This window comes from Trichechus manatus, unplaced genomic scaffold (assembly GCF_000243295.1).
Source record: "Trichechus manatus latirostris isolate Lorelei unplaced genomic scaffold, TriManLat1.0 scaffold00032, whole genome shotgun sequence".
In the NCBI taxonomy this organism is placed as follows: domain Eukaryota; kingdom Metazoa; phylum Chordata; class Mammalia; order Sirenia; family Trichechidae; genus Trichechus; species Trichechus manatus.
This window is the reverse complement of record NW_004443968.1, coordinates 19,002,257-19,020,960: the sequence shown is the minus strand read 5'-3', so window position 1 is coordinate 19,020,960 and position 18,704 is coordinate 19,002,257. Positions and strand designations below refer to the sequence as shown.

Below are 18,704 nucleotides of genomic sequence, written 5' to 3'. Positions count from 1 at the left end.
AAAAAAAAAAAAAAAAAATCAAACAGAAAACAAACATACATCAGTTTTGTTATATGCCAACATTTTCAAAGTACATCATTTGTACAAGAGAAGGACTAAGAACAAAAATGTGTTTACAGAGATGCAAACATGAGTGTCAGCAGTCTCACACAGCCTTCCAGTGATACTCAGGAGGAGCCACTTCATGATGGCTGGCACTAAACAAAGTGCAGAATTCTTTGCCAGGTACTTTAGGAAATCATGAAGATAGTTCAGTAATAAAGCAAGGCTCTTTTCATCCAGAGGTGTATAGGCAAACATTTCTCCAATTCATACAAATAATCTCAGTAGATGTGGCGCTCCATACACCTGGGACATGGGTGCATCAGGGTGATCTGCAAGGATTTCAGCATACTGTGGTCTCTCAAATTTGTAGAGTAGCTGAGTGCCCAACATGACATTGAATATTCTTTTATAACAGCACACTTCTTATTATCTGTGTTTCTTCATGATTTCTTGTAATTTGCATAATCTTCTAGAATGGGATCCACATTCTTCTTGGCAGGAAGATGAAACAGCTGTTTTTGCCTGGTAATTAAGTCCCAGTCATCAACAAGCCATGGTTTTAGTTCTTCAGGAATCTTTAACTTCAACTCTGTTCATGAATGTTTCCTCATTTTCAGCAGTAGGATCTACTCAGGCCCTTTTCTTCCAAGGAGGCTGGGGAGTCTCACTGGTACTACCACCATCTCCATTTCCAGGTGTTTTCTGTTTATTCTTTTTTCTTTTCACTTCAACATTTTTATGTTACAGACCAGATGTCTTCTTTCCTGGGACAGCCTCTTTCGTCTTCCCCTCTGCATATTGCTCCTGATTGGCTTTTTGAAGTTTTCTCTGTTTCTGCAGATTGGTGTCCACGTATTTGAGTACTCTGCCTTCTGGAACCCATTCATCCCAGTTTTTATTCCAACCACTGTCATGCATAAAGTATTTCACTTGTTTGTCCTTTATGGCAACCTTTACACACTTTACTTCATAAAGAAGAGGCCCACGAAAACATAACACTAGCTCACCCTCCTGGAATTTAGGCTTACGATCCTGCTTCAGCAACATTTATAAGTGATTCACCGCCTCCTCCTTCTCCCATCACCCCCGACTCGACTTCCTCTTTTTTGTTGACCCTCCACTTTACCAAGCATGATGTCCTTCTCCAGGGACTGGTCCCTCCTGACAATGCGTTCAAAGTATGTGAGAGGAAGTCTCACCATCCTTGCTTCTAAGGAACATTCTAATTATAGATAAACAGAGAAAATTAGAACAAAGGACATAATCCTCCTGCTACTTATAAATTTCTATGAATTGAACAAATATTAAATGAAATACATAGTACTAGATATTTAAAGCAATTAATATTTGAGATCATTAGAAACTTCCTTTATTCTTACTTAACATCCATTTTTTTATTATGGATAACATTGCGAAGAATGGGAAGTCCAGAACACTTAATTGTGCTCATGTGAAACCTGTTCATATACCAACCGGCAGTCATTCAAACACAACAAGGGGATACTGAGTGGTTTAAAATGAGGAAAGGTGTGCGTCAGGGTTGTATCCTTTCGCCATACTTACTCAGTCTGTACGCTGAGCAAATAATCTGAGAAGCTGGATTGTATGAAGAGGAACGCAGCATCAGGATTGATGGAAGACTCATTAACAACCTGCGATATGCAGATGATACAACCTTGCTTGCTGAAAGTGAAGAGGACTTGAAGTACTTACTGATGAAGATCAAAGACTATAGACTTCAATATGGATTACACCTCAACGTAAAGAAAACAAAAATCCTCACAACTGGAACAAGAAGCAATAAAATAAATGGAGAAAAAAATTAACGTTGTCAAGGATTTCATTTTACTTGGATCCACCTTCAGTACACATGGAAGCACCAGTCAAGAAATCAAATGACATATTACATTGGGAAAATCTGCTCCAAAAAACCACTTTAAAGTGTTAAAAAGCAAAGACGTCACTTTAAGGACTAAGGTGTGCCTGACCCAAGACATGGTGTCTTCAATCGCCTCATATACATGTGAAAGCTGGACAATGAATAAGGAAGACTGAAGAAGAATTGATGCCTTTGAATTATGGTATTGGTGAAGAATATTGAATATACCATAGACTACCAGAAGAAGGAACAAATCTGTCTTGGAAGAAGTACAGCCGGAATGCTCCTTAGAAGAAAGGATGGCAAGACTTTGTCTCACATACTTTGGACATGTTATCAGGAGGGACCAGTCCCTGGAGAAGGGCATCGTGCTTGGTAAGGTAGAGAGTGTGAAAGAGGAAGATCCTCAAGGAGATGGATTGACACAGTGGCTGCAACAATGGGCTCAAGTGTAACAACGATTGTGAGAATGGTGCAGGACTGGGCAGTGTTTCATTCTGTTGTACATAGGGTCACTATGAGTTGGAACCAACTTGACAGCACCTAACAACAACAACAATTTTCCCTTTTACTCCAATACTTGGATTCAAAGCAAAATGTTGTATATATGAATTTATTTGCATTTATAGTATATAAGAGATGTGTACAAGGGACAAACATTGTACATATGAGAGGTATCAGCCACTTAGTTAGAAACTTTCTGACTTTAGGCAAGTGATGTAACATCTCTTTGTCCAATTCTCTCATCTGTAAAATAGATTAATAATAGCAGCTATTTCGTGGAATTGTCTAAAGGGTAAAATGAGTCAAAACAGAGGTCTAAAACTGGGGTATACGAACACTTGAGGGTCTGGATAGTTTTAAGGGAATCAATTTCCAGATCCTAAACTCCACATGTACTCTGCCTAAGAACTTGTGGTTGGAAGATGGGGTCATGTCAGAGGAATCATGCTTGTTTTCTTTCTTTTCACAACCGCTCTTTTCCACATTCCAATATAAGGCAAACCTCTTACCTACCTAGAATCTTACTGTTCTGCTTTCATTTAATGTATAATCTTCCAGTGACAAACAAAAGGACTATATGAAATAGTGTGGTCAGTGTTGAGACAGTGAATGATACTAATGACTAAAAAAAATTTTTTTTTTAAGTCTAGTGATTTCCAGTTGCTTTCAACAAAATTGAAGAAGGGCCTTGTTGAATTCTCAGCTGATAAGCCTTAAAAATAATTAAGGATGATCAGAACAGAGGATTCATCCATTCTCATCTACTTCTTTTGTGAACAAGCTTCTTAGTATCTCATGTGTCCCTGGTCACAAATTTTTGTTTTTTTAATTTATTTTGAATTTATGTATACATTTTTGAATTGAGCATAATGCTTTATGACTTAGTCTCAGAATTCAGAGGCATCACTTTTTCTTTTGCCCACCCAGATTTAAGCCCACTCAGATTCAAGGAGAAGAAACATAGACTCCAGGTTTTGATAGAGAGCTGTCAATATCACATTGTAAGAAAACATGTGGGATATGTTGCAACTGTCTTGGAAAAATGCTATAGTCACATATTATGAAGGAGAAAATCCTGCAATTTTAAAGTGACAAGCAGTTTTTTGTTTTCGTAAATGGGGAAGCTTGAATTTACCTTTGATATCAGGTATTGCTTTTGTTTTAGGAACAAAATCTAAACATTTTGATAGGGTTTTTCCTAAGGTAACCCACTATGCCAGTCTAGAATGAAGAGATATAGCATGATGAGGAGTGAAATTACTCTTGCATTATAAATAAAAGTTTTACCTACTTAGAAATGAAGTCACTTCTTTGCAGATTGTTTCTTTTCAGACTAATAATAATAAAAAATTCCCCATTTTCTCCCTTTCTCAAGTTGGTGGAGACCTGGGCTTGAATTCTGGGCAGGACAGTTATGCTGAACAGCACTTGCATGTGGGGAGCTAAATCTAATAGGGCAGGAGATTGGGGACTAAATGTAGAGATGTTCACAAGGAGTTCCATTGGCATGGCTTGGCCACAGGTAGACCATGGGGCCACCCAAAGCCGAGGGGGTGGAGTTGCCTTCTTAGTGAGCCTAGAAAGCACGACTGCTGTCCAGTGCCATGGGGCCCACGCGCAGAGTCAGGAGGGCAGGGCAGATGTACAGCTGGTTTTAGAGAACAGAGGATTATTTTTAAGTTTTGAGGTCTAGTAGAAATTGTCCTACTAGAAATTGTCCTACTAAAGACATGATTCCTTCTTTCCCTCTAATTTCTCCTTTTTGGAATGGGTATGTCTACCTTATGCCTATTTTGCCATTGTATTTTAGAAGCAGATAACTTGTATTCTAGGTTTCACAGGTCTACCAATGGAGAGAAATTTTGCCCTGGAATGAAAAACACCCAGAGTCTTACCCATACTTCATTTAGATAATTCAGAAAATGAGATTTTGGATTTAGAGTAAAGCTGGAATGGGTTAAGACTTCAGGGATGCTGGAATGGGGAATGTATTTTGTATGTAGGAAGGACATGAATTTTGGGGCGGCCAAAATCGTGTGTCCTAAAAAGTTATATTTAAATCTTAGCCCCGTACCTGTAAATATGATCCCGTTTGGAAATAGGGGGTTGCTTTTACTATGTTAATGGGGTCATACTGGAGTAGGGTGTGGGTCCTAAACCTAATCCTTTCTGAGTAGTTTCTTATATAGGGGAGTATAGACAGAGAGATAGATACACACAGGAGGAGAGACCATGTGAAAACAGAGGCAGATGAATCTACAAGTCTAGGAATACCAAGAATTGCCGGAAGCTACTAGAAGCTGAAAGAGACAAAGAAGAACCTTCCCCTGAAGCTGATACCTTGAATTCAGATTTCTAGCCTCCAGAACTATGAGAAAATAATCGAATCTTGGACCTGCTCATGTAGCCATCTTCCTGGAAGTCCTAAATAATCTTTTGATTCTGTGATTCTTTCTTTTACGTCCATCTTTTTCACTAGAGCAAGGTTGGCCAACTATGACCTGTAGGTGAAATCTAGTCAGAAACCTGTTTTTGTAAATAAAGTTTTATTGGAACATAGCCTTGCTCATTCATTTACTTATTGCCTATAGCTGCTTTCATGCTACAACAGCAGAGCTGAGTAGTTGTGATAGGGATCACATGGTATGCAAAGCCTAAAATATTGATTATCAGTTCCTTTTCAGAGTTTGCCAAACCCTGCACTAGAATATAAGCACCATTTGATAGGGAACCTTAGCAAAGATCATTTCTTCCTCCTCTCTTTCTAACCACGTGTGCAGGCAGGCTTGCACACACACACAAACTGCATCTGCCTTAGCCATATGCAGAATACTAAGAAGATGGGGCATTCCCATAATTAATTCCAACATGGAATTCTAAAAATGGAGCAAAATGTTTGCTTAACTTTCTATCATGTCACATCAATTTAGTCTGACTCTGATTTGCATTGGGAAGTCCTCTTTCTGTTCTTCCTCCTGCATCATTACTACCAGTTCCCTCAGGACTTCAACTTTCTGCTCGGCTTGCAGAAACTTCCCTGTTAGTCAATGACTTTTTATCAATGAAAGTGTGGTGGGAGGAAGTGCAGATTCTTAGGAATCCTCAAACTGAAATGTCTACAAGTCAAACTTTCCCCTTACTTATATGGACCTCTTCTTGAAGCTTAATTACACTGCATTATGATTCTCAAAGTATCTATGTTACTTTTCTCAGTCTCACCAAAGATGCTTTCCTAGGAAGGATTTGGAGATGGAACCAGAATAAGAATCAAACTATATATATATACATACATGTATATGTATATATTATATATATTGTCAGCATTCTGCCAGGAAAACAGAAACTAGAGACTACTCTATGCTTTAAAAAAGAAAAGTTAATACCAGGAATTGGTTAGATAGGTGATGGAAAGCTGAGAAACTAAATAAGGGAAGTGAAGAGGACTTGAAGTACTTACTGATGAAGATCAAAGACCACAGCCTTCAGTGTGGGTTATGCATCAACATAAAGAAGACAAAAATCCTCACAACTGGAACAATAAGCAACATCATGATAAATGGGAAAAAGATTAAAGTTGTCAAGGATTTCATTTTACTTGGATCCACAATCAACAACCATGGAAGAAGCAGTCAAGAAATCAAAGGACACATTGCTTTGGGTAAATCTGCTGCAAAAGACCTCTTTAAAGTGTTAAAAAGCAAAGACGTCATTTTGAAGACTAAGGTGCACCTGACCCAAGCCATGGTGTTTTCAGTCGCCTCATATGCATGTGAAAGCTGGACATCGAATAAAGAAGACTAAAGAAGAATTGACACCTTTGAATTGTGGTGTTGGTGAAGAATATTGAATATACCACGGACTGCCAAAAGAACGAACAAATCTGTCTTGGAAGAAGTACAACCAGAATGCTCCTTAGAAGTAAGTATGGTGAGAATACGTCTCACATACTTTGGACATGTTATCAGGAGGGATCAGTCCCTGGAGAAGGACATCATGTTTGGTAAAGTAGAGGGTCAGTGAAAATGACGAAGACCCTCAATGAGATGGGTTGACATATTGGCTGCAACAATGGGCTCAAGCATAACAACAATTGTGAGGATGGCGCAGGATTGGGCACTGTTTCGTTCTGTTGTACATAGGGTCACTATGAGTAGGAACTGACTTGATGGCACCTAACAACAACAATAAATAGAGGAGACTGAGGTTAGCAACAGAGATTAGCAATAACAGGAATCTGCTACTGCCTCTATGCTAGACGGAAAGAGGGAGAAGGCAGTATTCATGAAGCTCAAGGGCTGAGGCTTCATGACAGAGACTAGCTCCATGGAGAAGAAGCAGCTGATGCCAGAGAACCTGCCAAGCCAGGGAGAGAGGGAGAGAAATACTCTGGTTTCTTCTTTCCTTTCACCTTCCCACTCACCAAACATAGCAGGGAGCAAGTAACTAGGAAGCCTGGAAACTGCAGCCTGTAGGGTCAAGCCCTGTGAGGCAACAGGGAAACAGCAGAAAGGTGAAGAAGGGATCTGAAAAGAAATGGGCCAAGAACCAGTGCATTAGTTAATGGACTATGTAATAGAAGGGCAATAAATGTTAAATTCTCCTTTCTCCCAGTTTTCCGTTTCAGTGGTCATTTAGATTCTTTATCTTATAACTACAGAATATAAAGAAAAGTGCTGTCACAATATGTTCCAAGACCTTGAATCACGTCAAAAACTTTCTAAGAATATGGGGGAGAGGGAGTTGCCATGCTCTTTATTTCTTGAAACTAGCCTCAATTTGGAAGTGATCAACTTAGATCAAGTTAAATAAATGGTCACCTCTCAGCTCCAGCACTTAATAATTTTCTCACTTTCTTTTGTTTGAACTCTTAGAGATCTTCTTTCTTTACTTTTGACTCATTCCTAAATTCCACAAAAGAGAAATCTTTTACCATTTATTCCATTTCCTGTAATTAAGTTGCTTTCCTGTTTCATACACACACACAAAATACAAGGTTTAATAGTGACACTAATTATGTTCCCTTTTCCCTTTGAGTTCTGAACAAATTAAAAATAAATACAGACGAGAGATAAGGAACAAAATATCAGCTTTACTGCTGGAAAAACTAAATTGATGAGCACACATGGGACTTGAAGATGAAATATGCTAGTTACTTCTTCCCTGTTGAACTGAACTGTCCACGTAGTCAGAGGCAGAGAGAATGCGTAACTATAGGCCAGGGCCCTGCATGCCCAGTGTTCTTTTCTCACTTTTCCCAATTAGATAAATCAATCTTTTTTTCTGGGGGAAATAGTCAAATAATTAGGTGGAGGGAGAGATCAGAAGTAGTTGCCAGTGTCGTTTCTTTCTGGGGCCTCTCCACTTTGTACAAACGAGAGAAGAGGGATAGTAGATGTTCCCCTCAGTCAGACTACCACCCACATAAAGTGTCAATCATCTAATATACTGGTTACCAATTTGTGTATAATCCCTGCTTTAAAATTTGGCAAATCAGGCTTTCCTAATTAAACATTTTAAAATGTGAATTAAAGAGTTTAAAATTTTTGTTCTTTAAACTTCTACTTTAAAACTTGTTTTACAAATATATTGTGCACTGTTACAGAAATTAGTACAGTATAAGCAAAAGAATGCTGTTATACACTGTATATAATGAACAACCTTAATTTGATTGTCACAGATGATTAGGGACATTAAATAGTTTTGTGATTGAAAATAATTAAAATATTTTCCTGAGAGAAAATGTAAGTAGCAAATGTAACAACAGGTGAAGTCTCTTTCAAATGTCTAAATCCTTGCTTTTAGATTTGTATAAAAATGTAAGTATATGTCCACTGCAAAATCCATTGCCGTTGAGTCAATTCCGACTCATAGTGACCCTAAAGGACAGAGTAAAACTGCCTCATAGGTTTTCCAAAGAGTGCTTGGTGGATTGGAACTGCCGACGTTTTGGTTAGCAGCTGTAGCTGTTAACCACTACACCACCAGGGTTTCCATATGTCCACTAGATGGCAGCAAATTAAATCCTTTAAAGCATGGGGTCGCAAGAGTTAGCATCGACTTGAAGGCAGCTAGCAACAACCTTTGATAAAGTGGACAGGAAGGAGAGATCCTGATGGTACCTAGGTTGTAAGGGGCTAACCTGGAATTTAAACAGAACCACAATTTGCAAAATGCACTGCCTCATGGCTGACAAATCATATAAACTGTATCAACCAAATCTTGATTGCTGTTGTTGTTGTTAGTTGCCATATACAGGTAGTCCCCGACTTACAATGGGCTCCATTCTGACGACTTCATCGTAAGTTGGTTCTGATGTAAGTCAAACACCTCTTTTTTTTTTCTCAAGTTTTCATTATTATTGCCTTTTGTTATCTGTATCTTTATAAATCCAATCTTTATTTGTCTTTGGGAGTTGGAAACATTACATATAAACTTAACAGATATATTTTAATACATACTACATACATAAAAAAAACACATAAATCATAAAAATTTACTCCCGTGATAAAGAAGAGTTGGATGACCCTGGCATTTCACCAGTTATGGTAATAACTCCACTTGTGGAAGGTTCTGGATCATCTGGATTATCCCTGAGAATGAGGGTGGCGTTTCTAGTCAGAAAATTAGTGAGAATTGTCTGTGTGGTCCTTTTCTTTTCCTTCACATATTTTGTGATAACATCTCACTGCTTCCTGAATCTGTCTGTTGACTTTATCAAAGCAATCAGCATTTGGGTCCGTGTTTTCAAGCAACTGAAGTCCCTGATTTAGTTTAGAAAAAACTCCAGCTAATCTTTTCACTGTAAAATTTTTTGACAACTTCTCTCCTTCCTCTTCTGTATTATTTCTTTCTTCTTCGGTATTTCTTTCCTCTTCAAAATCCATTAAGTCCTGATCTGTCAATTCCCCTTGTTTATGATCTATGAGCAGTTTCACATTGGCAATATCAATTCTAAATTCAGTGTTCTTGCCATATCGATGATTTTTCCACCAATATTTTCCATCATATTATCTTGATCAAATGCTTGGAGCACATCCACATAACTCAGCCAGTTTTCCCATGCATTTTCCCATAACTTCTTCCCAGGAAGATGTAATGTTCCAGATACAGGTAGTCCCCTACTTACGACGGGGTTCCATTCTAATGACTCCATCGTAAGTCGGTTCTGACATAAGTCGAATATCTCTCTCTGTCTTTTTTTTTAAATATTCATTATTATTGCCTTTTATTATCAGTATCTTTATAAATTTTCTATTTATTTGTCTTGGGGTTGGAAATTTACATATAAACATCTGCGAGTGAACATCTGAGAATGATGCTGCAACATTGTATGTAGTACGTATTACTAACGATGAGATGTACAAAAAAAAAAAAAAAAGATGGTGGTAAGAGCAGTTTGTCATAACTCCAGTATATTGCAAGTCTGGGACTACCTGTAGTCAGCTCTGACTCAAGGTGAGCTTTTGTATAACAGGAACAAAACATTGCCCAATATTGTGCCATCTTCATGATCCTTGGAATTTCTGAGTCCATAAATCATAATTAGAGGCTACCTATATCTATATATTTGCATTAGGCAAGTCTGCTGCAAAAGACTTCATTAAAAGGTTAAAAAGAAAAGATGTCACCTTGAGGACTGTCTTAGTCATCCAGTGCTGCTATACAAGAAATACCACAAGTGGGTGGCTTTAACAAAGAGAAATTTATTCTCTCACAGTCTAGGAGGCTAGAAGTATAAATTCAGGGCTCCAGCTCCAGGGAAAGGCTTTCTCTCTCTGTTGGTTCTGGAGGAAGGTCCTTGTAATCAGTCTTCCCTTGGTCTAGGAGTTTCTCCTTGCAGGAACCTCAGGTCCAAAGGATGAGATCTGCTCCCAGCACTGCTTTCTTGGTGGTATGAGGTCCCTGTCTCTCTACTTGCTTCTCTCTTTTATATCTCAGAAGAGATTGGCTCAAAACACAATCCAATCCTGTAGATTGAGTCTTGCCTCATTAACATAACTACTAGTAATCCCATCTCATTAACATCATAGAGATAGGATTTATAACACACACACAGGAAATAACATCCGATGACAAAATAGTGGACAATCACACAATACTGGAAATCATGGCCTAGCCAAGTTGACAGATATTTTTGTGGGAAATAATTCAATCCATGACAAGGACTAAAGTGTGCCTGACTCAAGCCATAGTATTTTCAATTGCCTCCTATGCATGCAAAACTGGACAATGAATAAGGAAGACTGAAGAAGAATCAATGCCTTTGAATTGTGGTGTTGGCAAAGAATATTGAATATACCATGGACTCCCAGAAGAATGAATAATTCTGTTTTGAAAGAAATACAGCCAGAATGCTCCCTAGAAGCAAAGTTGAAGAGACTATGTCTCACATACTTTGAACATGTTATCAGGAAGGACCAGTCCCTGGAGAAGGACATCATACTTGGTAAAGTAGAGAGTCAGTGAGAGAGAAGAAGATTCTCAATGAGATGGATTGACACAGTGTCTGCAGCGATGGGCTCAAGCATAGCAACAATTGTGAGGATGGCGCAGATCGAACAGTATTTCATTCTGTTGTACATGGGGTCACTATGAGTCGGAACCGAGTGGACTGCTCCTAACAACAATAAATATTGATCTCAATAAAGTCAAACTCAAGTATCAGTCTTACGTGTCCTAAAAATAAGATTATTGACTGTGACAGAGACGGTCCTAACTCACAAATTCTGACCAATCCCTTCCAAGACCACTTCATGACTAGTAATTCTAGCTCCCCAAATCCTTTTAGTCCTCCTAACTCTCTCCTTTGGTGTGCATTCTCTCCTGCTGCGGTTCATGACAGAAGTGTTCCTTGTGATATTTGGTGATGAGTTTTAACAAGTTAATGAAACATGCTATTATCAAAACATCTTCAAAATCGCTTATAATAATAAAATAGATTTATTTCAGATAACATGCCCAATGTTATCAATGGAGCAAAAAGAAAACCACTAAATATGTATATTTTATGTTTTACTTGTTTACAAAACTTTAACATGTAATCTTGTTAATCTTCAGCATTTATTCTGTATGACTTTAAACCAGAATTTGTCTTTAAAGTGTGTTATCTCAAACAGGGATACATTTCTAAAGGTCCTTCTTCTCTTCATCATCTGTCATCTTCCTTAGCTGTATATTTATTTATTGACCTAAATGATTTTCCAATAATTCCTCCTCCAATCCACTCAACCATCTTACCCCCTTAATTCCTAGGCTTCACTAGCTTATGAGACTCTCTAAATTCTCTTGCAGCTACTTCTGAGTGTTCCCTTTTTCCACAAAGATGTCAACCAGGGAGTCATTCATGGGCATTTACCATCTTATTCCTTTTTTTCCCAGCTCTATCCCTGGCAGAATACTTTGTTTTCTATGAAGCTGCTTCAGGAAGCCTTACAATTCACTATCATAGTTTTAACTTTGTTTTCTAAGTGTTTTAACAGACTTTATCTCTAATGGACCTCACAGAAAACATCTACTTAGCGTGTTACGCTTATTGAAAATATTACTTATTCAAATTCTATCAGTTCATTAATGATAATATTAAATTCTGCCCTCTCTTGGTAGCCTTTCATGAGAACATATGCTGATTTTTCCCCTTCATTTAAGTCAACTTTACCCATTGACTGTGGGTTTAACTTCTATAGGTCTACACATAGTAGAACTTTTAAATATAAATGTTCATGATTCTAATAATTTGAAAAATAACTGTATTTAAGTATTTATTATGCGCCAAGCCCTGTTCTAGACACTTTTATTTATTTTATTATTGTACTTTAGATGAAAGTTTACAGAACTAGCTTCTCATTAAACAATCAGTACACAGATTGTTTTGTGACATGGTTATCAAACCCACAACATGTCAACACTCTCCTCTTGTCAACTTTGAGTTCCCCGTTACCAGCTTTCCTGTCCCCCTCTGCCTTCTAGTCCTTGTCCCTGAGCTGGTGTGCCCCTTTAGTCTCATTTTGTTTTATGGGCCTGTCTAATCTTTAGCTGAAGAGTGAACCTCAGGAGTGAGTTCATTGTTGAGCTAAAAGGGTGTCCGGGGGCCATACTCTTGGGGTTTCTACAGTCTCTGTCAGACCAGTAAGTCTGTTTTTGTTTTTTTGTTTTTTTTTTTAATGGGTTAGAATTTTGTTCTACATTTTTCTCCAGCTCTGTCTGGGACCCTTTATTGTGATCTCTGTTGGAGCAGTCGGTGGTGGTAGCCGGGCACCTTCTAGTTGTGCTGGACTCAGTCTGGTGGAGGTTGTAGTACTTGTGTCATTTGGACTAATCTTTCCCTTGTGTCTTTGGTTTTCTTCATTCTCCCTCCCTCCCGATGGGGTGAGATCAGTGGAGTATCTTAGATGGCCACTCACAAGCTTTTAAGACCCCAGATGCTACCAAAGTAGGATGTAGAACATTTTCTTTATAAACTATGTTATGCCAGTTGAGCTATATGTTCTCAAGACCATAGTCCCCACAGCCCTCAGCCCAGTAATTTGATCCCTCAGGGAGTTTGGAAGTGTCTATGGAGCTTCCATGATCTTGCCTTGGACAGGTTGTGCTGACTTCCCCAGTATTGTGTACTGTCCTAACCTTCATCAAAGTTACCACTTATCTATTGTCTATTTAGTGTTTTTCCATCCCCACCCCTCCCCTCCCTCATAACCATCAAAGATCGTTTCTTTTTGTGTGGAAATCTTTTCATGAGTTTTTATAGTAGTAGTTTCATACAATATTTGCCCTTTTGTGATTGACTTATTTCACTCAGCATAATACCTTCCAGATTCATCAATGTTGTGAGATGCTTCACAGATTTGTCATTGTTCTTTATCTTTACGTAGTATTCCATTGTGGGTTTGTACCCTAGTTTGTTTATCCATTCATCTGTTGATAGGCATCTAAGTTGTTTCCACCTATTTTTTTTTGCTATTGTGAACAATGCTGCAATGAACATGGATGTGCATATGTCTATTCGTGTGACGGCTCTTATTTCTCTAGGATATATTTCTAGGAGTGGGATTGCTGGATTGTATGGTATTTCTATTTCTAGATTTTTAAAGAAGTGCCATATTGTTTTACAAAATGGTTGTACCATTTTGCATTCCCACCAGCAGTATATAAGAGTTTCAATCTCCCCACAGCCTCTCCAACATTTGTTATTTTCTGTTTTTTTGATTTGTGCCAGTAATGTTGGGGTAAGATGGTATCTCATTGCAGTTTTCAACAAATGGGTTATTTTTTATTTCTACCTTCATTTTGAAATAAGTAAGATAAAGCTCAGAATGTTTAAAAGACTCATCCAAAATCACATAAAAACTAAGCAGAGGAGTTGGCTCCAAATTCTATGTTCTATTCAGTATACATTATGGCTCCTTCATGCTTCCTCACCATTGTTTTCTTCTGTGTTTTAATAATTGTCTAGTATTTTATTTATTCAGAGGTTAGACTTCTAATCTCAATAAACCAAACTCAATCAGAGACCCACAAGGAAGCCAAAAAATAAAATAAAGTAAAATAAATATCCTGTAATAATTGAAAAATTAGTACTTATAAAAAACCAGCTGTGGTTGAGTCAACTCCGACTCAGGGGGACTCCATGTGTGTCAGAGTAGAACTGTGCTCTATAGGACTTTCAGTGACTGATTTTTCAGAAATAGGTTGACAGGCCTTTCTTTTGAGGTGCCTCTGGGTGAACTGGAACCTCCAACCTTTCGGTTAGCCACTGAGCTTGTTAACCATTTGCACCACCCAGTGACGCCATAGTACTTACACACTCACATATTTAATGTTTTTAGCAGTGGATTGCAGTCACTTTCAGTCTAGAACCTATAAATCTTGTATTTTGTGTACAATATGTAATAAATTGTACAACATAATTATAGGAGGCAGCATATTAGAAACTGCAGGAAAAATTTACTACTGTCAATCAGAGAGGAAACAAGTATCATTTACCAGGGAAGCCAAGCAAATAAGGGCTGTTTACAAGTGGAGAAACAGTTCTATATTCCTTAATATTTGAGGTTATCCCTGTATTATGCCATATTATAGAAATCTGCCCCCTCATAATGTTCACCTGCATTACTGACTGATTTGCTGAAAAGCTTTATATGAATTAACCTCAATATTTACATTAGTGAGTGTTCTTCCCAACATGTTTAGCGGTTATAACTAATACATATATTATATAAGGGATATTTAACAGCACCTGACAAACATTCATTGTTGAATTCAAGCTGGTCTCTTGAAATATCATAAACTCTTGGACTGCTAAATTTCTCAGTGGCTGCTTTAGTTGATAGCTATATTTCAATGCCTATGTTACAATTATATGCAATAATCACTTGTTAACTTTTGGAGAACGTGAAAAATTGTTTTAATATACATAATTTCCTAGATTAAAAAACTTTTTTTTTCACATTTAGTATTTCCAACACTAGCGTATGTTTTATGACCCTGTGTACCTATTTCTATGAAAAATCAGTGACCTGTCTTTTACGCAAATACTCTAAATACAAAGGTGTTTATTTCACTATTGTCAGAGTAAAATTTGGAAACAACCCAGATAGAAATCAATATGTGAGTGGTTAATTATATTATGGTATATTCATACAATGGAATTCTATGCAGACATTGTATTGTCAAAGAAAAATAGCCAACATGTATTGTTAAGTGCGATATTTACCGACTAACGATAAATGTGCAAATATCCATTATTTCTTCTTAAATATTTGGACTATAATTCTTGTAACTGAATGACAGTGCCTTCTATTATGTAATAAAATCATGATTAAACACTTTTCCACCTGAATAAACACAAAGATTAAAAAGGAGCAATTAAGTCATTTAACTTGATTTAAAAATAAATTATAAAAATGGGAAAAAATCACTTATAGCAAAATATAAAAGATATTGTACATCTAGGCATCACTTAAGGGAGCCTTGGTGGTGCGGTGGTTAAAGTGATGGACTGCTAACCAAAAGGTTGGCAGTTTGAAACCACCAGTGGCTCTGCAGGAGAAAGATGTGGCAGTCTGCTTCTGTAGAGATTTACAGCCTCAGAAGCCCTATGGGGTTCAGAATCAACTCACCGGCAGTGGGTTTAGGCATCAGTTAAGTAACTAATAACAATTAAGATCAAGGACTACAGCCTTCAGTATGGATTACACCTCAACATGAAGAAAACAAAAATCCTCACAACTGGACCAATAAGCAACACCATGATAAACAGAGACAAGAATGATGCCAAGGATTTCATTTTACTTGGATTCACAATCAACACCATGGAAGAAGCAGTCAAGAAATCAAACAATGTATTGCATTGGACAAATCTGCAGCAAAAGGCCTCTTTAAAGTGTTAAAAAGCAAAGATGTCTCACCTTGAGGAATAAGCTGCACCTGACCCAAGCCATATTTTCAATGGCCTCATATGCATGCAAAAGCTGCACAATGAATAAGGAAGACTGAAGAGGAATTTATGTCTTTGAATTATGGTGTTGGCAAAGAATATTGAATATACCATGAACTGCCAAAAGAACAAACAAATCTGTCTTGCCAGAATGCTCCTTAGAAGCAAGGATGGTGAGACTTTGTCTCATGTACTTTGGATATGTTATCAGGAAGTACCAGTCCCTGGAGAGAAGGACATCATGCTTGGTAAAGCAGAGGATTAGCGAAAAAGAGGAAGGGCCTCAATGAGACAGATTGACGTACTGGCTGCAACAATGGGCTCAAACATAGCAAAGATTGTGAGGCTAGCACACGACCAGGCAGTGTTTCGTTTCTGTTGCACACAGGGTCGCCATGAATAGAAACTGACTTGATGGCACCTAACGACAACAACTGAGACAATTGTTATCCTGTTATTTAACAGAATTCTAGCCTTAAGATAATGTACATACTGAATTTTTTAGACCTTGAAAGGGACCTCTGCAAGTGCTTTGTCCATTAGAGTAGCCACGAGTTACATGTGGCTATTGAACATTTGAAATGTGGCTAGTCCAGATTGAGAGCCCTGGTGGCCTAGTGGTTAAGAGCTCCGCTGCTAAGAAAAGGTTGGCAATCTGAATCCATTAGCCGCTCTTTGGAAACCCTATGGGGCAGTTCTACTCTGTCCTGTAAGGTCACTATGAATCGGAATTCACTCGATGGCAATGGGTTTTGGTTTTTGATATAAGTGTGAAATACACGTTAAATACTGAAGACCTGTAGGAAAAAATAATGTAAAATGTCTCATGAATAAATGGGGAAATTGGGAGACAGTTCCGTTGTTCCGTCTTTACGCATCTCCCTTTCCTTGCTTCCTTCTAAGTACTAAAATACTAGCATTCTTTGACTTTCATTAGAGTTACTCATAGGGCTTCCCTTCTGTGTTAGCAGTTGCCAGAATCAAGTTGTACCTTTTTTTCCCCTCTCCCCACACGGAAGCAAAGAAGGACAATAGCCTTGTACGTTCGCTCAGGGCAACTGTCAATTCGCCGCGGGCACGTTAGCCTCCCGCCTGGGGAGAAACGTCCCCTCTGGAGGCTTGTGCTGCAGGCACCCCTTCTGGCTACCTCCGTGTCCCACGCCCGACTTTTCAGTTGGTCAGGCCCAAAGGACCTCCCAACGCGCCGAGCCGCGCTGCCCCGCGCCGCGGTGGGGAGCAGTTCAGGGGCGCGGCCAAGCTATGGAGGCGGCCCTGGCGGAAGTGGAGGCCCAGGAGGCGCAGGAGGAGGCCGCGGAAGTGCAGCCAGCCGAGGGCTTCAAGGCCGGGAAGACTCAGAAAGCCCAGAACGCAGGGAAGGCGAAGGAGAAACAGCCCATGGAGAAAAAGGTGTTTCGGAACATCTTGCCAACCACCCTGATCAACGTCCACCCTTTCCGAGATCTGCGACAAGCCTGGACCAAGGGCAATGCCTTAAGGTCTCTTTCCACGACGCTGCGAGAACGTGACGAAAATTTGGAGGGGCCCTGCGCCTTGGGTTGTATAGTTAGCCTCTGTTGTCAGCGTTTTAACAACATCGGCTGCTTCATGATTTTCTACTGCATCCTGCTCCTCTCTCAAGGTGAGCCTGAGGGGTGAGTGTCATTCTAGTGAGGGCAGAGGATGGGTGGCCCCTGGGTTGCCGACGCCTGAGGCAAGACAGAGAGGAAGAGTATGTGGTGGACTCGTGTGGTGTCGTGGCCCAGATTAGAGTTGTACTCTTTAAGGTCGTTTTCCAGTTATGTCCGGAATCGAAGCGTGTTGGCAGGGCATGGCGCCTTAGGTTTGGGCTCCTGTCATTGTCTCGCCTGGTAAGGCACCTGATTGACACAGTCCACCCTACGCATAGTGGGGGATACGGGTCTGATCTCCAGATAGACAGCTGAAGAGAAGGTGTTGATTGAGTCATTTAATGTTGATTGATCACCAGCTCTGAGAAGTGCTGGGTTGAATCACTTGAGGATGAAAATAAAGTTGAAAATTGTGTCTGCCATCACCAGGTTGTTTCTACATCTGCCCACAAGTTTGAAACCCACTGGCCAAGTCACTTCCTGACTGGGTCTTGTTTCCTTATATGTGAATTGAAGGGTTGGGGCAGGGTTTCAGACAGTTTATGTAAGAGACCCCAAACTCCAGGGTATTATTTTCGCCTACACAGTTTTAAGAAGAATTTCAATTTGAATGCCTTTAGGCAGGGCATGCATTTTCTGCTTGGCCACTGCCCTCACCAGTCACATTACACCTAGTCTCTTTACTAAACAATTTATACTGATAGCATTAGAATTTATCAAACTTGATCTCTTTTTGCTCTAAAATGCTTTGTCTAAATAAGTGCAATAAAAGGCTATATGTGATAAGAGCCATATGAAAGGAACAAATAAATAGTCATCAGTTTATTTGTCTTGAGATGACCGAAGAAGTTTATTGGAGCAAGCAGCATTTGATAAATATGTACAGTTCTAATAGCCAGGAATGTAGTTGAGGAGTATTTGCTGAATAAGAAATTAATGAATAAGTATTTTGATGAATAAACACTCAGATACAGGAAGGGCTCATTTCAGAAAGGCAAATGACAATAACTTTGGCTGGATCATGGTTTCCTTTAAGCATAATAAGGGGGTGGTTGTATTTATTTTACTTTATTCATTAATATCTTATCTAACATAGTGACTGAGGCAGAGAAGACATTCAATAAATATTTATTGAGTGCATAAATGAGTAAGATAAGAAGATAAGACAGGTCGTGGCCACCTTATGAAGGCCTTTAAGTACCATACCAGGAATTAT

General features: G+C 38.9%; 1 protein-coding gene and 1 pseudogene across 1 annotated transcript in view; one reads left to right on the top strand and one right to left on the bottom strand.

Moving 5' to 3' along the window:
* Positions 1-14: 14 nt before the first annotated feature.
* On the bottom strand, positions 15-1,092 carry LOC101356621 (mortality factor 4-like protein 1 pseudogene; annotated as a pseudogene).
* A 16,028-nt stretch (positions 1,093-17,120) lies between these two features.
* Positions 17,121-18,704, top strand: part of SLCO6A1 (solute carrier organic anion transporter family member 6A1) — a 125,749-nt gene continuing 124,165 nt past the window's right edge. Inside the window, exon 1 of the mRNA XM_004375070.1 lies at positions 17,121-17,499. Within this exon, the coding sequence (XP_004375127.1) occupies positions 17,121-17,499 (379 nt within the window). The remainder of the gene's footprint in view (positions 17,500-18,704) is intronic.